This window comes from Microtus ochrogaster, unplaced genomic scaffold, assembly GCF_000317375.1.
Source record: "Microtus ochrogaster isolate Prairie Vole_2 unplaced genomic scaffold, MicOch1.0 UNK1, whole genome shotgun sequence".
Classification (NCBI taxonomy): Eukaryota; Metazoa; Chordata; class Mammalia; order Rodentia; family Cricetidae; genus Microtus; species Microtus ochrogaster.
This window is the reverse complement of record NW_004949099.1, coordinates 28,807,518-28,831,449: the sequence shown is the minus strand read 5'-3', so window position 1 is coordinate 28,831,449 and position 23,932 is coordinate 28,807,518. Positions and strand designations below refer to the sequence as shown.

At 46.6% G+C, this 23,932-nt stretch overlaps 1 protein-coding gene across 3 annotated transcripts in view; it reads left to right on the top strand.

Moving 5' to 3' along the window:
* Window positions 1–23,932, top strand: part of Vgll4 (vestigial like family member 4) — a 113,634-nt gene that overhangs the window by 46,075 nt on the left and 43,627 nt on the right. Inside the window, exon 1 of one of the 3 annotated variants that reach the window (XM_005365032.3) lies at window positions 5,896–6,439. The exons of the other annotated variants lie outside the window; for them this stretch is intronic. Within the exon in view, the coding sequence (XP_005365089.1) occupies window positions 6,358–6,439 (82 nt within the window). The 5' untranslated portion in view covers window positions 5,896–6,357. Of the gene's footprint in view, window positions 1–5,895; window positions 6,440–23,932 lie in introns of those variants that run through there. 3 annotated transcript variants of the gene reach the window in all.

Sequence of the window (23,932 nt, the reverse complement as noted above, 5' to 3'; positions counted from 1 at the left end):
GGGGGATGGAGAGTCGGGGTGGGGGTGTTTAACTGGAACTCACAACTGTCTTCCTGGGTCGGAGAGTCACAAGTGCTAGGTTGTAGGTACTAGCCCCACCACACTTGGCTTTTTCTAGTTATTTTAAACACAAGGAGGCTGGAGAGATGGCCCAGTGGTGAAGAGCTGTGGCTTCTTTTACAAAGGCCTGGCCTCTGGTTTCCGACACACACATGGTAGCTCACAACCTTTGTAGCTCCAGTTCTGGTGGGCTGGTGTCTTTTTTTTTTTTTTTTTGCCTCCATGAGTATTGCATGGGCATGCACATGATGCAGATATGCATGCAGACAAAACACCCATACAGGTAAGATAAAAATAAGGTTAAACAACAAAAAAAGTGAGCCACCATTCTGAATACATACATGCTCTCTAGGTTCACTTATGCCTCGAGTTCATCTTAAAGCCAGTTTCCTGTCAGTGTATGTGATACCAGTGGAACTGGCTCTCCATAGTATTTTTGTTTTAATTTGAAAAGTAGTTTTAATTTTGTTTTTAATTTAATAAAGGCGAAACTGTTTGCTAAGAAGCATTTTCTGTGGTGTTTGAGAGACCTAGTGAGCACACTGGGGACCTCGCTTTTCTGAATTGCCAGTGAGATTTAAAATTGGCCCCTAGAGGGAGATGTTGTATTGAAAATCTACATCTTATTTGAAGATCTATTTTATGTTGTTTTTTTCTAAATTACACGAAATGTGTATTAAGCCCCCTCAACAGTGTACAAAATGATCCTATGTTACTTAAAAGAAGTTGAGTGTATTTGAACTTACAACTGGTACCATTTTGGAGGGAACAAAATTTAAGATATAGGTTGGTAATATACTTTGAAAAGATTTTGATGAAATATTCACAACGTGTCAGTTTGATCAGTTCCACATTGAAGAAGTAACATGGCATTAGAGGTATTTTCTCGGAAGGAAGTGTGATAGAGAGAACTTAGTAGATAATTCAGATTTACCTTGTTGGTACTTGGACCATTTGAAATCACCATCTCCCCTGTGGTTCAAGTAAAAGTAGAAGGAGGGGCTGCAGAGCTGTCACCTGACAGTCAGTCTCTGTCTCCCCCCCCCTTCACACACACACACACACACACACACACACACACACACACACACACACTCTTTCCCCTCCATTTGGATAACTTGTTTATCTCATACAATAGGTCTTCATCAACTTGTCTAAAGACCTACTGTGTGCAGATTGGACTTAGTGGGTGAGAGCTATATAAAACTCCTCAATCTTGCATTAGAGTTAAGTGCAGGATTGATCTCAAGTACAGTGGCCTGGACAGCTTAGCCCCTTTGGTAATGGTTCTTTGAGGAGAGCTTCCAGCAGGTCTTTGGCTGTGCATCCTAAGTGGCCTTCAACAAGCTGGTCTCCCATGCTTTCCCTTAGCCATCAGCGCAAGGCTTTAACTTAGAACTCTGTGCGGCACTGTGACTGTGGCTGACATGATGAGGTTCTAGTCCCATTCTGAGCACTGCAAAACCAGCTAACCGTTTGTTCTCACAAGGGTAATATCCTGATTAAGATAGGCCAAGGGTACCCTTGGCAGCGCAGTGTCTTGGATGGTACCGTCCTCTGCCGAGGAGTGCCTCTCCCCACAGCGGGTCTGATCATTCTGGAGATGCCTGTAAGCCTGAGTTCTCAACACATCCAACTATTGAGCTGATGCCAGAAACTAGCTCATTTATTTCATTTACTAAAGTCTTGGATATTTTTAAAAATTCATTTATCAGGTTCGGCTGATTTTAATTGCTGTAAAAGGTGAGGGGAACCACCTTTTAGAAAGAACATTGTTTAATACCTAGCCACTGTAAAATCCCAGAGAAAACAGTTGACTTTACTGGAGGTGGGGACCTGATAGCTCAGTAGGGTTGTGTGTGTTTCCAGAGTCTTCAGGGAGATTACTGTCAGACTTGAGATACTTTCTTTCTTTCTTTCTCTGAGTGGCTCAGGAAGAAACATTTGATTCTAGTAAGTATCTGGAGAGTGCTGTCAGACCCCCTGGATTTTCCTGATAGTCTAACTCAGTAGTCAGCTCCTGGCAGCTAGAGTGAGTTAGTGATTAGCCTGGACTTGCTTCTGTCATGATCACACCATCTCTATCCTACCAGGAGGCTGAGCCATAACCAACATGCACAGATCACCTCTTGTGTGCTGTGGGGAGATTTATACCAACAGCGGGGGCTTGGTTTTCATCTTTCCACAAGTTGTCTGCTTTGGGCATCTGATACCAACTGATGCAAGGATGGGACACAATTAGTGAATAGCAAGAACACACGCATGCATGCGCCCCCACACACATACAAACCATATAGTCATTCATGTCTGCAGTTCTGAATGTTTAAAATTCCCTCTCAACTTTGCCCTTTAGGACAGATGCTTCAATCTTGGTCTTTGAAGATAATTAAATGCTTAGACCTCTACTGTCTTTAGTTATTCAATCAAAAGATTTACCAACCACATATCGCCACCCTTGCAGTTAAGGGTGGTGGCACATGGTATGGTATTGGCATCAGCAATGATGAAACAGGAAGATCAAGAGTTCAAGCCAACTTCAACTATAAAGTGAAACCCTGTCTTAAAACAAAAACAAGATATATAGGGGCTGAGGAGATGGCACAATGAATGCCATCTCTAGAGCTCCTGTTTCCTCCTGCCTTATAGCCCCTCTCCACGCAGGCATATCTCTTTCTGCCCACCTCCCTAGTGCTGGAGTTAAAGGTGTGTGCCACCACTGCCTGGCCTCTATGGCTAGCTCTGCCCTTCAATCTCCAGGCAAGCTTTATTTGTTAGGGCACAAAGTATCACCGTACCTCAAGGCTTCTTTCCCACACAGCTCCTCTCATGCGGTTGTCTGTATCTTCTCTGTATAGAATTTGGTGTGATGGTGCCTGTTTGGTTCCCCTGTCAGAGAAGGGTGATTGCTGCACATTCTAATGTGTGGTGTCTCCTTTACCTGCCCCAGAGCTAGAGTTCAGCCTGCAGTCTCCCTGTGTGCTTGGCATTGTTTTCATTGTATCCCTAGCCCTGGTGAGAAGGTTCGTTCTGTTTTTATCTTTATGTTGGTTCAAACTTACAAGACCCCACACTCCTACCCTGCCACCCCTAGTCCTTCGCTGCCTTTTTTGTTTGTTTGTTCTGGATTTTATTGTTGCTGTTTTGTTTCTCTGTGTAGACTTAGCTGTCCTGACACTTGTCCTATAAACCAGGCTGGCATCGAACTCACAGAGATGCGCCTGCCTCTGCCTCCTGTGTGGTGGGATTAAAGATGTGCGCCACCTCCTAATTGCCCTTGACAGTTCCTCCTGCTGATGCTTGTGCTCAGCCTGTGAGCAGGGAGCGGTTAGTCTGAGTTTGAGAATGGGCGTGTTTGGCACTGGGTATTTTCGGTGGAGGTATTGATGGGACCTGAACTACAGTCAGAACCTGCAGGGTGGGATGCAGACACCACCATGCAGCATGCCCGTGGAAGAGGGAGAGGCTGCCATCCAGTTAGTTGCTTTAAAGTTTATTTATTACTTCTTGTGTGAGTGTGCACAGGTATGTTGCTGCATATGTGTGGAGGTCAGAAGACAACTTTTGGGAGTTAGCTCTCTCAGTCTGCGATGGGTTCCAGGAATTAAACTTAGGCGGTCAGTCTGCATGGCACATGCTAACTCCCTGAGTCTTTGGGCTGCTCCAGTAGAGGGTTTTATTTTGATTTTAAATTTTATTATTTTATATTTGTGTATCATAGTGCACATGTCTGTGCAGGTGCACATGTGGTCTCTTTGCTCTCGCTGCCCCGGAACTCACTTTGTAGAGACTAAGCTAACCTCAAGCTCACAGCGATTTGCCTGCCTCTGGGCTGCTACCATTCCTGGTGCCGCTACCATGCCTGTCTTCAGCCTGGCGGTTTATACAACCAGGACCACCTGCTCGGTGTTTATGGGTGTGTCCATGCCATGGTGTGTGGATAGGTCAGAGGCCAACTTTTGGGGAGTTGGTTCTTTCCTTTCACCGTGTAGGCTCCTGGGATTGAGTCTGGTGTTCCCTTTGCCTGAGACCCACGGTTTTTAATGTCGTTGAGTCATGGAAGGGACATTGCTCATTTCCCTGTATCTATATTATTTCAGTCATGTCCTTAATTGTTTTTAAAAAGTTCTTCATTCTATGAGCCGGGCGGTGGTAGCACACGCCTTTAATCCCAGCACTCTGGGAGGCAGAGGGAGGCGGATCTCTGTGAGTTCAAGACCAGCCTGGTCTACAAGAGCTAGTTCCAGGACAGGCTCCAAAGCTGCAGAGAAACCCTGTCTCAAAAAACAAAACAAACAAACAAACAAAAAAAATCTGTTAAAAAGTTCTTCATTCTAAAGTATGTGAATGCGGTGATGTCTTTTTTTGGAGGTGGATGAATTTTAATCTGTAGCCCAGGTAAGCCTGGGAGCTCATGGTTGTTCCCCTGCCTCAGTCTGTGACATGCTAGAATTATCGGCTTGCATCATGGTGCCAGGCTGAGGTGGAGTCCCTTGAGACTGGTTCTTTTCCCTTTTCAGCTGAAGCTCAATGACACTCTGTATTGGAGCTTCTTGGAACATTTTGGAAGTTTCCATGATTGGTCACAACTTTCCAGATGAGTTTGGAGAGCAACTGGGCTTTAAAAAAATTATTATTATTTTTTAGCTGGGCAGTGGTATCATATGCTTTTAATCCCAGAGTTTGGGAGGCAGAGGCAGGTGGATCTCTGTGAGTTCGAGGTCAGCCCTTGGTCAACAGAGGGAGTTCCGGGACAGCCAAGGCTACGCAGAGAAACCCTGTCTTCGCCATCAAAGGAGAAATATTTTTTATTTTATGTGTATGGATGTTTTTTCTTCATGTTTATGTGTGCATTGTGCGCACGTAGTGCCCATGGAGGCCAGAAGAAGGCATTAGATCCCTTGTGAGTGCTGGGTACTGAACTTGGGTTCTCTGCCAAAGCCCTCAGTGCTCTTAGCCACCCAGCCACCTCTCCAGATAGTGTCCCCAACCTACTCTAGGTGCGAGCGCGTGCGTGCGTGTGTGTGTGTGCGTGCGTGTATGTGTGTGTATGTGCGTGTGTATGTTTGTGTGTGTGTGTATGTGTGTGCGCGCGTGTGTGCGTGTGTGCGTATGTGTGTGTGTGTATGTGCGTGTGTGCGTGCGTGTGTGTATGTGCGTGTGTGTATGTGTGCGTGCGTGTGTGTATGTGCGCGTGCGTGTGTGTATGTGCGTGCGTGTGTGTATGTGTATGTGTGTGCGTGTGTGTGTATGTGTGTGTATGTTTGTGCGTGCGTGTGCGTGTGTGTGTGTGTGGTGGAGGTGGCGGTTGGGTCTGTAGTCTACTCAGTCTTGGCCTCAGTTTCCTCCTTTGTGGAAAGATTTATCTCTAGGCCTGTCTGTGCAGCCACAGGGCTTGGGAAGGAAGTTGCACTTATATTGACTTGAAAGTATAAATACTCACTATGTCCCTGGACATAATAAAACCATCTTACAAAGAAACAAAGAAACCTTGTACCCAGCAGAGCACACCCCAGTGGAAGCCCAGGGTTCTCAGCCCCTGGAATGGAGTCACCCGAAAGTTAAATTCCATGTAGTTTCCTTCTACGGCAGATTTTTTTAACTTTCTGCTTAGCCTACCCCCAACCCCGAAACAAAACAAAACAAAACACTCTAAAACTTGCTGGGTTTTCTTCCACGGCCTCTGGCAGCCTTTGGCTCCGCAGAGGAAAGACTCCTCGCTCCCTGCGCCTCGCTGTCCCCTCCTCTTTCTGCTTCCTGCTAACTCTGCATGCGCCCAGAGCCTGATCCTGTGCCGAGGCTCCAGTGAGCATGCTCGGCCCCCACCTCCCCAAGCAGAGGAAGCTGGTTTACATACGAGTCATACCAAGCATAGCCAGCATGTCAGCGCAGTCAGCTTGCAGCGGGCTGTGAGGGAGAGTGCCTTTGTCCTAAGAAATGTGCTTTGTGTTTTTTTTTACTGCTTTCTTTTTAAACCCTCAAGACAAGCTTTGGAAGTCTGCTGAAGTGATTTTTTTTTTTTTTTTTTTTAAAGCCGAGTAGAGGACGAAATACAGACACTGCCTTCCAGTAAGCCCTGGACGGGTTTTGTTTGAGTCTGATTTTTTTTTGTGTGTGTGTGTGATCTTTTTTTTTAAAACAAAAACTTTTATATACTTTGTTTGACTCTTGTGAGGCTGGCCCTCTATTTTACTGAAGTGTTAGGAGAGCCTGGAGCTACTCAGCTAAGACTGAATTTTGAAACTTTCTCTTCGGGAGTGAAAGCAAAGAACTGCCTTTCTTTGCTAGCCGGACAGATAAATGCTGTTTATGAAGATGGACCTGTTGAACTACCAGTACTTGGACAAGATGAACAACAACATCGGGGTTCTGTGCTACGAAGGTAGATGTTGTAGGATGGACTTCTTGTTTGTATCTGTAGCGGCCACTCCTCCTCGGTGGGGGGATTCTGATCCGCTGGCTTCGGAACATTTTCTTGTCTTTCTTGGGATGGTGGAGTGCCTAGACAAAGTGGTACACCATTTCAGGACAGTTTCCTGGTGTCTGGCAGGAGGGTGGCAGCAGGGAGGACGGGAGGGGACATATTGTTGTAAGTTTGCTTCCAACTTACTGACAAGATCTGACAAGATTGTTACACTTTAAATTCTTTTCTCTTGATTTTGTTGCCATTTTACGGAGGGGAGGAACTTATAAGAACAAGGGGAAGTTAAGCATGTGGGTGTTAGAGAAGAGGGAGGAACTCAGACGTATTTTTAGATGTAGCACCGTGTACAGTGTTCTGTGTGTACTCTTGTTCTGGATTTTGTGTGGTGGAGAAACAACAACAAAAAGCCACAATGAGTTTTTGTTTTCCGGGGCCACTGTCTCAGACATTTAGTTGGTTTTTTTCTGTGGATTTTGTGGGGCTGGCAAGGCCTGGTGTCAGGGAGCCCAGGCCGGCTCTTTGTCTGCTGCCCCATTTCCTGTGACAGTGAGAGGGCTGCCTCCAGCCCCGGTCCTGGGTGATTACACAACCCAGCTGCCAGAAGGCTAAAGAAAGTGGAAAATGCTCCCATCCCGAGGTTCTTCTGGTTCATCACCTCCCCTTCCCCTGGACACTCCCTGGAGTAGAGCAAAAGAGAAAACCCCAATTCCATCTTTTGGAATTTTTACCTACGTGCCATTTGAGTCCAGGGTAATGGCCTGGTTGAGCCTGGGAATTGGTAGGGCAGGGAGTGAGCTGGGATTGCCAGGGAGTCTTTCCTGGGAAAAGCGTGCAGGAGTCCAGGCACATCTTCCTGCTGGGGGCACTGGACTCTGGGTTTTCTCCTAGACTAGACTAAGTGGGTTGTTTGCTTTTTCCTGGGCAGAAGTTAAAGTGGGGAGCTGTGCTGTGTTTTTGTGTAGAAGTTTCAGATCTGTTTCTTAAAGCGGTTGAAAACACCCTTTCAAGCTTGTTTTAAAATTAATTATGGATAATAATCTCAGATTTAAAGGGTTTTTTTTTTTGGTTGTTGTTGTTGCTGTTTTGTTTTTTAAATAAGATACCACTTTACTTTGACAAGTTCCCTTTACGTGTACGGAATATGTTGGCCTCTAAACTCCTTCATCTCAAAGGCCCGATTCTCAGAAGCAGTTTCTGGTGGGATTCATGTACTGTCTTTTTTTTTTTTTAATTAAAAAAAAAACCTGCACCCCAACAAAAGATGAAAACTTTTAATGTGGTCTCTTTGTCAACAAGTAATCTGATAGTTAAAAACCAAGCAGGGAGCGAGGAACACTGAAGCTGCCAGGACGCTGGGACCAGGTTTGTTCCTGTGTCTGGGGAGGAAGTTCAGCAGCTCCTCCAGGTGGGCGTGCGGTTCTGTGGAAAGCACATAAGCCAGCAGTTAGCTGTGTTGTTTCCTTCGCTGTTTGGAAGAACAAACTTTGATTTTGAGAGCCTAGTGGATGTGTGGGATCATAGGCTATCGTCTGTTTAGTTTAAACATCTGCTCCCGTTTTCCTTATTATGAAAGGTAATATTATTCTAACACCAAAATAAATACACAGGAAATGAAGAAAAGCACAGCAAAACCAGAGTGGCGTTTGGAGCCAGTTGTTTACGTCCTCTGGTTTCCTCACTGTAAACACCACACACATCTGGTCTCGACTGCCAGGGCCGCATGGAGGGATGGGTATAAATGAGACGTGGGATTCTCTCCTGTAAGAAAGCAGAACAGAACTGGGCCTGGTGGCACTCACCTTGAATCCCAGCATGAGAAGGCAGAGGCAGGTGGATCTCCGTGAGTCTGAGGCCAGTCTGCTTTACTTAGTCCCAGGGCAGCTAGGGCTACATAGTGAGACCCTGTCTCAAACAAACAAACAAACAAACAAAATTGGTACAGTTTAAAGGAAGTGTGCCGAGATAGTTTGCATTGAACAGACCGGCCCTCCAGAGTGCCAGGGCCGTTATGAGGATCATGAATGGATGGGGTAGGTAGTATTTGATCGGTTCTTGCCTTTAACCAGGGGCAGACTCAGTGTTTGCTGGCTTTAGAAGTGAAGGTGTAGGTGGGGGAGCTTTGCTTCTACCACAGCCTTGGTTGTGTCGGGTGAACTGTGTCCTCACCCTCTTCCTCCTCTCAGCAGCTTCCACACAGGGGCCCCTGGGTCTTACTTTTGAATCCACTCCAGTTTGTCTTCCTTCCTTGGGGTCTTGGGCTGGAACCCACATTATCTTCTGCTAAGTCCACCTTCTCCCACCGAGCCTCACTATAGCCCACACCTGTGTGGTAACTGCATCCTTGTACCACCCTCATGGTCACCTCCAAGGAGGACTAAGAGGCCGGTGCAGGTTCTGGAGAGCAGAGTGGTTGAGACAGAACGTCTGTCTAACCTGTGAGAACCAGTTTCTGCGCTAATGACTTAGTAAAATCGCTTGTGTTAGTGAACAAGCCCAGAAGCTCCATGGCCTCTTATCACCACGCACAACTGCTAACCACTCCATCCTGCTATTCTTCTGGCTGGGCCCATTGTCTCTAAAGAGGGTCAGTTTTGCCTCTGTCTCCATAATAAAGGCGTAGGTTGTAGGTCAACCGCAGCCAGCCCTCGTACTGTTCTCCTTTTGAATTCCTGTTCATCCCACTGGATGGTCACAAGCCTCATGAAGACGTGGCCCCAAGGAGTACAGTACTCAGGGCCCTCTGAGGCTCCAGGTCATGCTTTATGTCAAAGCCCAACTCACAGCAGAAGTCTGCAGGCTTTCCCTGGCGGGCTCTGCGGCCGCTGCTGTGCAATGCAGTCTTTTAATTATGGACTGTTGTTTTCTCTACTTAACTCATCACCACAGAGCCAACCAGGCTCTTAGACATCATCTAATACCTTCGTCTTGTTCTAGGCCCAGAGTTTCTCTTTGTTCGGGCGGATTTGGGGGTTTGTTGCGGGACTGAGGTGAGGTTGGAGCCCATCTCAGTGGGCCCCTGGGCCTCTTCTCTAATGGAGATTACTGTCCCCTCTCTGTTTACATCCTCAGGACTGGGCCTGCTGGGGTGGGAGAGGGGTGGCTCATACCCCAGCTCGCGGGCTTTGTCCTGATGCTAGCTCCAGGTGACTAGCCTTCTAGAACTTTCTCTCCAGCCACTATAGAATGTGGGATGGGATTGGAGAAGGAGAAGGTGGTGGCAGCCCTGGTTAGAGGTGAGCTCCCCAGAGGGAGCCTTCCATGAAGCAGTGAGAGAGTGGGAGTGTTCAGGATGGCTGGCAGCCACGCTTACATAATCACTCAGTTCTGAAAAGTTAGGTCCTAATAAATGCTCATGGCTGCCCGTGTCTGTAAAGTGCTGTTAGTGATTCTTCAATTATGGGTTAAGAGTCATTAGTGTGTAATTTGGTAGAGGAATTCTCGCCTTTTAATTTAATAGTGCGATTTGTCTTGGGAGAAAGTGAGGATGAGTTGCATAGAGCGATGGTCTCGGAGCTTCAGAGAGGGGCATGCAGAGGTCCTCGGGGTTTAGAACTGTCGTTTTAGAATGTAACTCCCACTTGTTTCCCTGCAGGCTGCATTCACATCTCATCCGTTTTCCTGAATGGGAAGGGAACATACACACTTGGGCTGCCCAGCAGAGTGAGGCCCTACAAGTCTGGGCATGGGGCTCTTTTGTTTCTTGCCAGTCTACTGGCAACAGGTTGATGGAGGCCTAGTTTCATTGTTCTTTGTCTGAAGAGCTCAGAGGCTTTGGGAGGCTTCGGAGCCTCCAGTGCTGTTGGGTGAAAAGGCCGTCAGAACGAGGCTGCAAGTCTCAGACTTGGTTCCTAGCCCTACACACAGATCAAGTGACTTGGTCTTGATTTGGATGTAATCTGTGGTGCTGCCTCTGTAACCATTTTATGGTGGAAGTTCTTTCAGTTTTAACATCTTACAGCACTCTGTCCTCCCTCTCCCTCTCTCTCTCCCTCTCTCTCTCTCTCTCTCTCTCTCTCCCTCCCTCCCTCTCCCTCTCCCTCTCCCTCTCTCCCCCCTCCCCAGGTGAGTGCTTGTGTTTCTGCTAATTACAGCTTGTGCCCGGAAGGTATGATTAGAGCCTCCTTCCTTCCAGCTCCACGCCCATAATTCTCAATCCCCTTCTGGAAGGTTTGTTTGATTTGGGCTGTTATCTCTGGGAGCCAGCACTTGCCTTGTTAGAAGTCAGCCTTCCTTTGCCTTATGTTCCTAAGGTGTCTGGGTTCATTGTTGTGAAGCAAGCTTTTAAAACCATGTCATATAGATATAAAGAAATCTCTGGGCCAGGGAGATTGCTCAGTGGGTAAAGGCAACTAAGCCAAGCTCCTTGATGACCTGATTTCTGTCTCTGGGACCCACATGGTGGAAGGAGAGACCTGACTCCCAAGCTTGTCCTTTGGCCCCACCCCCACCCCCTACCCCTTCCCAAATAAATGGAGAGAGAGAGAGAGAGAGAGAGAGAGAGAGAGAGAGAGAGAGAGAGAGAGAGGCAGGCAGGCCCTGTGGTGTGTTCAGTTTACTTCTGCTTCAGTGCCAGGATGCTGAAGAAAACTGGGTTTTGTCATGAAGAAATCAAATCCAGATTTAGCCTTTGCTGGTGTACAGATCTATAAAAAAAGTCTTCTCGGGATGCTCCTGGCTGTATCTGCTTCATCTCTATGTATTTAATGTTTATTTAATGACAGTTTATATTTAATGCTATTTATATATTTAGCTCATGGTAATTATTTTTTAGCCTCGCTCAGCAGTGTGAAGCAGGCCCTCCTCCCCTTTTTACTTGAAAACAAAGTCCTGAGTTGGTTGTACTCCTACAAAAGCAAACACACCCCACCCCCATCATAGGGGCTTCGGTTTTTTTTTTTTTTAAATGACTTCTCTGCTGTTTGCACTCCCCTGCACTCTCTTGCCCACATCTCACTTCCCAAGTCAGTGTTTCCTGTTCTCCAGGATTATTTATTTACTTACTTATTTTAAAAAAGACTTAACTTTTCTGATATGCATATGTGGGTATGTGCACCACACAATGCAGGTGTATGAGGAGACCAACAGAAAGTGTCAGGTCCCTCAGAGCTGGGTTAGAAACAATTTTGAGTGCTCATTTGTGTTCTGGAAAACAAACTCCTGTCACCTCCAAGAGCAGCAAGCACTCTTAAGCTTCATCCTCTCTGAGTGTTTTTTTTTTTTTAATCACATGTATGTTATGGGGCAGGGGGTTGTGTGTTCCTGGCACATGGTGGTAGCCAGAAGACAACTTTGTGGAGTCCGTTTTCTCCTTCCATCTTCATGTGGGCACCAGGTATGCAGGCTTGTGTGGCAGTGTCTGTCCACCCGTGTTCTAGGAGTATTCTTTCTGCTGGCTTGCTTTACTGTGACGACTTTCTGAAAATTCTGAAGTCTTATTCATATTAGTATATTTGTGTGGTGGTGTGTCTACGGAGGCCAGAAGAGGTTGTTGGATCTCTTGGAGCTGATATTAAATGTGGTTCTGAGCCACCTGATGTGGGTCCTCGGATGCAAACTGGAAATGCATTCTTAACTACTAGTGCACCATCTCTAGCCCCTCTAATGGGAGCCTTAGAATTCTGTGAGTTATTTTAACTTCAGGGCCTCATGTATAATATCTTCAATATTAACAGTGTGAATCGCTGCTAGTTGAAAGAATGTTTTATTTACCCTAGAAAAAAGTAGAAAATCCAGCCAGACAGTGGTAGCACGTGTCTTTAATCCCAGCACACAGGAGGCAGAGTCAAGAGGCCAGCCTGGTCCAGAGTAAGTTCCGGGAGAGCCAGGGATATATTCAGAGAAATTCTGTCTTGAGAAACAAAACGAAATAAAAAGTAGAAAATCCATTTTATTTACTTACTTATTTTTGACAGACTCTGTAGCCCTGACTGGCCTGGAACCCACTATGAAACCAGACTAGCCTCAAACTCACAGAATGCTGTGATTAAAAGGAGCACATCACCATGCCGAGACTGTAGATGGGGTTTTAAAAAAGATTTTAAGTATGTGTGTGTGGTGCGTATGTGTACGTGCCTGTGAGTGTGGTGGCTGGGGAGGCCAGCAGAGGCTGTTGGATGAACTGGAGTCACAGGGTGTGTGAGTTACCATGTGGATGCTGGGAACTGATGGGTCTTCTCCAAGAGCACCAAGTGCTGCTGGTCCGTATCTCCAGTCTGGCATTGTTTTGCGCTTCTAGCGCCATGTAATTGGAATTACTCTGTATGCCATCTTTTGGGGGTTGTGGAATATGCTGGGGATGAAACCCAGGCCTTCACACATGCATAGCACAAGCCCCAACCCCGAGCTCTGGTGCTTTAATGAGATCTTGTGAAGGGGTTGAATGGTCATGAAGTGTTGTGTCCTCCCCATGGGCAGCCGTGCTGCAGCAGCAAAGGTCACCTCAGCTGTGGGACTGACACCACCTCCTACTCATTCACTCGTTGTTACACAGCTCTTGATGCTCCAGTTGGAATTTCTCCCCAGCTAGTGTCTCATTCACATTCCCCACCACCGTGTCTAGACTGTCTTGCGTCGTTTTTGGAGAGTGCGGTTGGGTTGCTCTTGTGATGCCTGAGTGGGGAGACTGGTTCTATATCAACAGGCAGGTGGCTGGAAGCTGACATAGCAACAGCTTCCTATGGCCTTTAGGGAACAGAAAGCTTAGATAGAGGCAGAATCCAAACAGTTCTTGGCTTTGTGAAGCCAGGAGGGGGCGCTGTTTTCAGTAATAGCGGCATGTTAGTCGGAGTTCTCTAGAGGAACAGAACTTATTAAATGAGTGAATATCTATCTATCTGTCTGTCTATCTATTAGATTTATTAGAATGACTTAGAAGCTGTGTCCAACAATGACTGTCTACCAACAGAAGGTCCAGGAATCCAGTAGTTGCTCAGTCTGAGAAGCTGGATGTCTCATGTGGTCTTTGGTGTACATTTGAATCCCAAAGAAGTAGGCTCTAATGCCAGCGAAGGAATGGACTTGCTAGGAAGAGTGACTGCAAGCAGGCAGAGAGAGCGCAAGCCTCCTTCCTTTTATGTAGGCTTCCAGCAGAGGGTGTGGCCCAGATTAAGATGGATCTTCCTACCTCAAAGATTGGGATTAGAAATAAGTCTTCCTACTTCAAATGATTTAATTATGGGGGAAATAATCCCTCACAGGTGTGCCCAGCTATTTTGGTTTTAGTTAATTCCAGATGTAGTCAAGTTAAAAACTAAGAACAGCCATCACAAGCCCCATGCGTCTGCTGAAGTTATGAATGAGAGAGCATTATCCGTGGGCATTGTTCTTAATTTTCATCTTATGTCTGCTTCGCATGAAAATAGTGGCCTGCTAATTCCTCTTGGCTAATGACTTGACTTTAATAGAGCAGACTCTGAGATTGAATGTTTTCATGCAGTTGTGTGCTGCCAAGCGGTTCCGCGGAGTTGTTTACACTGCCTATAACCCAGTTAGGCTGTGTCCATGTTTCTTCCCCGATAAGTTAAGGGGGCCATGAATGTAGCTTTTGAACGGTTTTCCTCATCTTCCACTATATGACTGCAGCATTCCAGAGTCAGGGTCGATTTTAATTTTAATTTTAGTATTTGCAGTACTTTTGTTTACCCATGTTCTTCTGTTCTTACTACGCATCCTTCCCCTCCTCTCCTGCCCTCCCCAGCCCCGGAGCTGAGTCCTGAACCCAGGGCTTTGCACTTGTTAGGCAAGCACTCTACCATTGAGCTAAATCCCTAACCTCTTACTATGCATTAGCCAGGTGGTGGTGGCGCACGCCTTTAATCCCAGCCCCACTAGTGAGACTAGCCGTATTAGTGAGCTGCGTTTGATTGAGAGACCCTGCCTCAATAATATGAATGAGCAATTGTAGGTACCTAACTGTGTGGTAGTTTGAATGTACTTGTCACCCATAGCCTCATAGGGCGTGACACTATTAGGAAGCTTTGTTGGCTTTGTTGGAGGAAGTATGTCATTGTGAGGGTGGGCTTGAGGCCTCATACTCGCCCAAGACATACCAGTCAGTGCCTCAGGCCATTTCCTGTTGCCTGCAAGATTCTGAGCTACTTCTCCAGCACCTTGTCTGTGTGCACACTGTCATGTTCCACCATGATGATAATGGACTGAGCCTCTGAATTGTAAGCAAGCCATCCCAGTTTAAACGATTTTCATTATAAGAGTTGCCGTGGTCATGGTGTCTCTTCACAGTGATAGAACCCTAACTGAGATACTAACTCCTATGTGTAGTAGTACCAAAAGGTTCCGTAATCGCCCAGAGTGGAGTATAACAAAAGTTTATTTATTTGGGGATAAACTCACAGTAAGGTAGCGACCTGCAATCCTCTGTGTGTGTTAGGAACTGGAACCCAAACAAGCAGCAAAGAGGGCTGCACATGCTTTTAGTTTGGATTTTTAGAGTACATGAGACCACGCCCAAAGTGGGCTGGTATCCTCAAGGCTATTGGCTGAAGGAGTTCTCGCAATACCTGTGGTTATTCATTGTGGTACACATATTGAAAGCTTAAAAGCTGACATCCATATATAAGAGAAAACGTATATTTGTATTTTGGGTGTCTGGATACGTCACTCAGGATGATTTTTTTTCTGATGGGTGACTCCAGGGAAATGGTGTCCTCCAGATACAGCAGGGCCGATGCACTTCAACTCACAAAGACTGGCAGTATGCACAAGACTACACAGGTTCAAGCCAGATGTGCTCCCACCCTAAATAAGAAGCTACCTACAACTGATCCCCACTGGCAAAGGGAAAGTCAGTTTTCTCCGATGGCATGTCACTGGGTCTATCCACCACACCCCAGGGCGGGCTCTGTGCCTGGAACAGTTGGCCAACACAGAATGAACTCAGCGATATTTTTGTGGAGTTTTTGTTTTATTTTGCTTTGCAATTTTTTTGTTCTATAGGTCTTTTGCTTGTTTTATTTTTTTTTGTTCTGTTTAAGTGTGTGTGCGTGTGTGTTTTGATTTTCTTTTTCCTTTTCTTTTATGAAAGAGAGAAATCACAACAAAGTTGGATGGGTAAAGCGTGGAGAGGAGCTGGGAGAGAGAAAAATGATATAGAATGAAAAAAGTCTTCAAGTAAAAAAATAAGGGAAAATAATCCCTGAGTGTAGGGTGTGGTAATGCTCCTGTCTTGGGTACTTACTCTTAAGATGCCGCAGTGTTTGGTGTTTCCAACACCAGGCGCAGACCCAGGCTCCCCTTGGATGGTGACCACGGCTATCCGTCTGCCTGGCTTTCCTTCCCTCATCCTGGGCTTTCATTGAGACGTCATTAGCGGCTGAAGAGACGCCTTCACCGCTGCTTTCCTTTCCGTTTCGTCAAAAATAAGATCATATTAAGTAAGAATTTTATTTTTAAAAGTGTAATTTTTTTCTTTTGTGTGTATGTATATGTATGGGCGTATATGCCCTAGTCTGGGTCATCGGGCTTGGTTATCTCCCCTTCCCCACTGAACCCATCAAGTTAGAATTTTGAGTTCGTTGCACCTAAGAAAGAACAATTTGTGAAGTGGGAGACCGCGAAGCAGAAGAGGACTGAGTCTGATTTCATGGCGGGCTGGTGCCGGTTTGTGGAGGGAATCCGTGGTGTGCAGCGGCTTCCTTCTGGTCAGTCATCGTAACTGTGTGCAGAAAGCTCATCTGGGGGTTTTGTTTAGGTTAGCATTTGGGGAAATTGGGGTGACCCGTGTTTTGGTCGTGAGTGGCTGGCCCTAGCATCTCCAAACTGTACCTTCTGTTTTAGCTTGTTTGTTTACTTTAAACAGCACGTTTGGCCTAGTTGAGTACCAGATCTGGATAAAGGATCTTTCAGGCTCGGTGTGGTGCCTCGCTCTGTCGTCTGAGGCGGAGGCAGGATGAGAACTTCCAGGCCAGCCTGGGCTACATAGTGAAAGCCTGGCTCATCCGTTACCTTGTTCCCAAAAGCTGTGTGATGCTTCTTTGTGGCTCCACACTTGCCATGGGGTGTCATCCAAGTCAGCCCCGCCTGTTTTATCTCAGCACACACGGGGATCTGCTCTGCACAGCGTTGAGGCATAAGGTTTCATCTGTGCTGTTGGATGATCAGAACTGTCCTGTCGTGTTTGTGAACTTCTGTGTTCTGAGGTGGGCGGACTCTGAGTTGACAGGATTTCACCTGTCATGAATACTGCTGCTCTGGGTGTGTCTTAGTATGGCAGACTATCCCAGGAACAGTGTTCTTTTCATACCCATTTTCGGTGTAGCATGGTGTCATTACGTGTGTTCATGGCATTGCACAGCTTCCTGTGAACATGCATGTTCATGTCTTTTTGACAAGATTTATTTTATGTGTACATGTGTTTGGCCTACACATGTCTCTGCATCATGTGTATGCAGTGCTTTTCGAGTCCAGAAGAGGCCAGATTCACACATGGTTGTAAGCTGCAATGTTGGACGAAGAACCCCTGGATCCTCTGCAAGAACAGCCGGCGCTCTCAAGCGCTGAGCCACCACTCCAGTCTCTACGCTCCTTTCTTTTGGATCAGCACTCACAGGTGGAACTGTCTGGTCGCTGGGCATGGTAGACTTTTAAGGAGCTGCCCCAGTGTTTTGCATGGAGAAGGCACCATCATGTGCACTCTCTCTAAATCTTTTATCTGCACTGAGTCCTTTACAGTTCAGCTCCCAATGGTTGGACAGTGTCGACGTATTAGTCGTTGCTAATGTATAATCCGATCTAACACAGACACCAGTCAAAACTCTGATTGTTGGTGCCGCATGAGGAGGGACACTCCTCGGTGAGCTTTTTGGCTGCTGCTGCTGGTGGTGGAGGAGGAGGATGGCAGGGTACGTTTCTGTCCGGTTTTAGGACAGTAGAGGTGGTGATTTGTGGGTTCGAGGTGAGTCTGTTTTTCCACTTATCAAATCCAAGCCTATAAACCAGTAGAAGCCAGATCAAGGGATATGGCAAACACTGATGTGGCACAGTGTTCTGGGGTCACAGTGTTCTGGTAGTGACTTTTCCGGTACCAGTCTGTATGCACAGAGCTCAGGAGTTGAGCTCACCTTCCAGCCTGAGGTTTTTGTTGTTGTTTGTTTGTTTAAACAATACCAGTAACTAGGAAACGGACTCTCTCTTTCTGTGCCCGTCCCCTCTCACAGAGCACTTTCTGCTCCAGGAGCAGCCTTACAGAAGCATCCCTATAAAATTCAACGGCTTTCTTTCTCTAGATTGTTCTGTGGTCGATTCCACAAGTGGAATCTGAAGTATCTTGCAGCTAGTGACAATTTTCTTTGGCCAGAGGAGGACTCAAGTCATAGTAAAATTGATGATTTAAGCAATGGCAGCTGTCATTTGATTAGATCCCCTTTCATTGCTAAACCTGCCTCCTTCACATCCCAGCATCTTAACGTGTAAGTTTCTTGAGGGTCGTGCATGCCTATAATACCAACACTTCATAGATGGAGGCAGGAGGATCAGGAGTTCAAGGCCAGCCTGGGTAGAGAAGAGGTGTGTGTGTAGGAGGATATGTTGATATGAATCTATACCTTTGTGTGTTCTCTCTACCAGTGGCACTTGCATAGTTCTGTGTGCAGATCAGGCCCCAAGCAGTCAGAGATTCTTCAGCTAGACGGCAGACAATCTGTTGTTACCCTAGGACCACAGCTTTCTTTTGATTTGTCTTCATTCTGTTTGTTTTTGCTCATCCACTTGCATATCATGCAGAACTGTTGGCGGTTTGGAGTGCCTGCAAGCTGTTCTTCACCTCTCTTCATGGGGGCTGATACATCCCCTTGCATATATGTCTGATTTTCTGCAGGACGGATGCTCCCCCGGCACTGGTTGAAGAATGGGATGACAGTAACTCAGATCCATAAGTGGTGCTTAGAATGCAGAGAGTAAATGCCTTCTTCAAATGCCTATTCGTGCTTTAAAGGCACTGAAAACCCTCTGTGCTAGATCTCTGTGATGGTTTGATAACAATGTCCCCCACAGGCTTGGGCATTTGGACCTTTGGTATCCAGTCGGTGGCGCTATAGGGAGGTTAGGGTAGAACAGCCTTGCTGGAGGAAATATGTCACTGGGCACGGGCTTTGAGAGTTGAGTGTGATCCCTTAGCTTCCTGCTCCTTCCACCTCGTTGCTTGCTGCCATGCCTCTCTGCCTTGATGGAGTCTAACCCTCTGGAACCATAAGACCAACCAACTCTGTCTTCTCTAGGTTGTGTTGGTCATGGTGCTCTATCACAGCAACAAACACAGTCTCTTTTCTTTCATGTCAGGAGGAGAATGCAAGAACCTTTAGGAAAATAAGTAGGGTTTGGCTGTGAGTCCACCTGTGAGCGGGAATTCTGTTTTTTACTGTTTGTGGTGATGGTGATGGTGTGTGTGTGTTTATTGATTTATTTATTTTTGTACAGTTTCTTTCTTGGGGTTGAGAATTTCTGTGTTTTACTCACGTTTTACATTCTGCTATCATTGTAGCCACGATATTAACTTACGCAAGAGTGTCATGGTCTCAACAGCAGTAACTGTGCTTTGTTCTTGGTGTCTGAGTGACGTTTTTGGTTCCTTGATTATTTTTTGTTTAATTCAAGGTGGAGATATGTCCTATGTTTTGATGACTAGCATCTTTTTTGTTTGTTTTGTTTTGTTTTTTTGAGACAGGGTTTCTCTGTAGCTTTGGAGCCTGTCCTGGAACTAGCTCTTGTAGACCAGGCTGGCCTCGAACTCACAGAGATCTACCTGCCTCTGCCTCCCGAGTGCTGGGATTAAAGGCGTGTGCCACCACCGCCCGGTTACGTCCTATGTTTTGGAAACACCAAATGTACATTTGTTAAGCCTCAGAAGCAGGTATCATTCTAACCTAAAGCCATGAAGGATGGTTTCAGTCATCATGGGGCTGGGTTGTGGACCTCCAGATGTAATTGAAATGAATTGCCATCATGAATTTTCTAACCTAAAGCCATGAAGGATGGTTTCAGTCATCATGGGGCTGGGTTGTGGACCTCCAGATGTAATTGAAATGAATTGCCATCATGAATTTTCTAACACATAGGGTCACACGTGGCTATCACAAATGACCCTTCTGTCACCAAGTAGCCTTTGGAAAATATTTGGGTTGGGATTGGAAGCTAAAACCTCTGACATTGTTGGAATCTCAAAAGGCTGCACGTTTCCAAATGTGTTAACAATCCATCCACAATAATACATCCGGGAGAGCAAAGTTAGTAAGGAAAAGGTTTACTTTAGGTTTCAATCCTCGTTACTTAGCCTTTTTTTGGGCCAGTGGCCAGGCAGCACATTGTATTGCGAGCTCTTGGTGGCCAAGAGGCCACACCTCCTTCAAGGCCACTTCCCCAACAACCTGCCTTCCTCCCACTCACAATGGTGGATCCAACCTTGAACACATGGGCCTTTGAGACACTTCCCTGTTGTTTACTGTCTCTTTTATAGCTGCTGTCTGTGATATTCACAGAGAGGTGTTTCCAGGGAGATCCTCAGAGGCCCTTCACCCTGCTCTGTGCCTTTCTCCAGCATCTCAGAGGAATCTGGCAGTGGCTTTGTGGATGTTTTAAACATCATGACCAGATTAGCCAGAAGAATGCCCTTGTGTTTCTCTGAGTGCATGCACCGCACCGAGGCTAGTCTCTGCAGTTAAAGCTCCCCCCTGTTCCTGTGCTCATTCCCCCTGTTTTTATGGACTCTAAGATACCAGCTGACTGGAAGTCACAGTCTCCTAGGGATTTGCTCAGAGTCTTGGGGGGAGTGAATTATAGGCATTGGGTGATGGTTTTGCCTTTTACAAGATAGAAAGCAGCTAATGTCAAAGGTAGCTTTCAAATGGGGAAACTGAGGTATCAGCCAGGTAAAGGGAGGCCACTAAGTTATTATTACCATTATACCAATGGGAATAATGTCTGCAGAGGTGACTGTGGTGTGAGCCCCACGGAGGAGTTGGGGCTGCAGATGTTTAAGGAGGTAATGAGAGGCCTGGATCGGATCCATCCCAGTGTGGATCAGTTTGAAAGTGGAGGTGGCACGAGTCTGCCAGGCTCTATTAGAAGTGCCGGGACTACAGACTTTTGATGTCCCTGGAATAGTTTTACCTGGGACTGGGGTCAGGCAGAGAGATATGCATCCAACTCCAGCCTATTGGGGAGTTCTGCTGAGTGGGCTTGGGAAAGCGTTGCGCTAAGCAAGGAAGACAAGACTTGTAAGGAAAAAGGCAGAAAATGTCTGGGGATTGGTTAGAATTTGTCAAGAACTATTTTAGCTTTTCACAGGAGTGCTGAGGTCGTGGTCACTATGAGTTCACTGGGTCCCAGGTCTTTAGAAGCTACCCTGTCTGCCCCTTATTGATGGTCATTTGTATCCGACCATCACTTTAGACTGCAGAGAGAAGTTCTTGACTGTGTTCATCTCACTCACTCTCTGTCTCCCCTTCCTGTCCTCCATTGTGTTGACAGTGCTGTGACCTGAGCCCAGGAGAGGACCAGACATCTTTGCAAGGGAATGTACTGACATGGGTATATGTGGCCATGGGGTTGGGTTTGTGTGGGGTTACTCTCTTCTCTGCTTTTGGCTACTGTTGAGACCCATGCCATGGATGTACAGTGGTTGATGTGTGGACCATCTGAGGTTATCTGCCGAAATGCATGTGGGTAAGCACAGTGGATTGTTCCAAGCTGACAATTCCAGGGAGGAACAAAGGAGCATACAAGAGTCCTCGGGTGCAGCCCACCATTGTATCCGTATGCAGTAGGATGGGACTTGGGCTGGAGGACGCTGTGGATTACTGCCATTGTCCCTGGAAAGCATGACTGGAGTGAGATGGACAAACAGACCCTCGAGGTTAATACCCTAGAGAGACTGGAGACCCTGGGAACTCATCATGTCATAGCCAAGCCTGTGGCCGCAAACCACTCATCCATTTAATTTGCCAAATGCTAATAGGCTCTAGAGCATCCCAAATCAAAACATTGTACTTTTTCCTTATTTCTTCATTAGTCTAATTCCCATTAACCTCATGTCACGGTCGCAACAATTTAGGAACATTGTAGCAGGGGAGCTGTTGTCAGGGAGGCTGGAAGGAAAAGCTGGCAGAGCACATGCAGCTTCTGCAATCAGCTGGGGTGTGGCACTGCCAGGAAGGAATGCTTGGTAAGGTGGTCAGTCACTGGGATGGTATACGCCAGCTTCTCAAGAAACAGGGCAGGAGGATAATGGGGGAGTCCTTTGCTCCTAAGGTAAAGACTGCACATAGTAACAAAGGAAAAGGTAGCTCACAGGATGGGAGAATATTTTCACAGATGTTTTCTGCAAAAGGGACTGTTCATAATATATATAGAACTCTGAGCAGTCAAGGACACAGCCAGAGGACTGGAGAGGTGGCACAGGCAGTGGTTAAGAGCACTGACTGCTCTTGCAGAGGGACCTGGGTTTAGTTCCCAGCACCCACGTAGTGACAACCATATTAACTACAGTTCCAGTGGCTCCAATGCCCTCTTCTGGCTTCTGTGGGTACTACATGCATGTGTAGTATGTGCACAGGCAGAACACTCATACAAACAATAATAAAATCTAAAACCAGATGATGTTGGTTATTGCACAGCTTTGAGGATACATAAGACACATTACATTGGCTCCAAAAGGGTATGTGACTCTCAATAAAGCAATTATAAAATTAAAAGATATTGGAATAGAATGTATCCAACCATTCTGTAAGTATTGGAATGCTCTGTGTATACGTGTCTTTATATTACAATATTTGGATAAGTAGTGGTATTTCAGTTAGCAACCTTATTGATGATGCCAGGTCATTCCCAGCTCAGGGCATTCTTAGCCGAGCTAGCTCTGTGCTGCTGTCCTGTTCTCGAGAAGTGGATGATCTGACATTGTTGTTTAGTTCACCACCAATATCAGCTGTTTTTAATGAGAAAGAGATTGTTACCATACATGCTGAACTGAGATCTCTATAGAGCATGCATAGTGTGTGTTCATATGTGTGTGTGTGTGTGTGTGCACATACACATGCATGTACTTGCACACGTGGGGCTGAGGATGAGGAGAGGAGAAAGTGGACTTACAGATGGAGTCTGTCAGCAGGGCAAATCACGGGTGGCCACAGATGCATATGCATGTCACACCAGGCTCAGACATTGTCCCTGGCTTCCTGTAGTTGCACTTATCGAGGCTCAGCACAAAAGGCAGCCTTTTGGGGTATGTGTGTTGAGACAGTGTCACTGTGTGTCTCTGACTGTCCTGGAATGCACTATGTGGCCCAGACTGTCTTTGAATTCTCAGAGATCCTCCTGCCTCTGCTTCCCAAGTGCTGGCTTTAAAGATGCGCACCACCTGCTCAGCCAAATAACAGCTCTTGACTAAGAATGTGAGAGGGTTCTCACCGTGGTGAGTTTGATTGGAAGCAAGAGGAGGGGAGGGCACATAGCAAGCAAGGGTTTTACATACAAGCTTGTCTCTGCACCCTTTGGCTTGCAGGATCTGTTCACGGGCAAACTCCTGCTCGCCTGCCACTGACTTGCTCTGTTATATCTCTCTGAGGGGTACAGATATTACAAATGGTTTGTTTTTTTTTTAGTCAGGCTTAGGTGGCATTCTGGGTCTTCATTAATCCAGAGTGTGTGACCTTGGGTATGTTGTTGAGCCATTTTGGTCTCCATTTCCCTCAAACGAAACTAGCAATAGAGCCTGGGCCAATACTGTTCACCTGGCATGAAATAAATATTCCTGTGTCAAGCTCTGCAGCACTTAACAGCTCTAACAAGTCACTTCTGGGTGCTTGCTGTGGTTGTCTTTCTTCATTCCAGGCCCACTGGGCCACTCTCTTCTTAGTGTCCTCAGCATGGGCCTTATCTTTCCTCAGCTCCTGCCAATCGGCTGCAAAGCCATTGGGATGTCCAGAGCTGCAGTTAAGATAGTCTGAGTATTAAAGTCAATCCAGGGAGGCTGTTTTAGGGGAAGAGAGTGTGTGTGAGGATTTAAGGGTCCATCACACTTCTGGATCTACAGCTCCTGGGGGCTGAGATGCTGAGGGTGGGGGCCGTGGCTGGGGTGGGCGGGAGGTGTCTGCAACCCTCCAGCAGCCTAGTTTTCTCATGCAGTGGCACCGTGTCCACTCTAGTGCAAAAGGTGAGGGCCAGTCCCCGACGAGGGCAGCACGCCCATCTACCAGCTCTTATCAGACTGCTGGCAATGGAGACTTAGGATCACGTCCACCCACTCCCAGAGTTGACATAGCTTGAGCTACACACTGTGTGGCCTGCAGAAAACTGCTGAGGTGGGATTGTGAACACCTTCTGCCGTGTCAACTTCTCCAAATTGTCCTTGAATCTCAGGGTCCGTCCGTCCTTCCTTCCTTCCTTCCTTCCTTCCTTCCTTCCTTCCTTCCTTCCTTCCTTCCTTCCTTCCTTCCTTCCTTC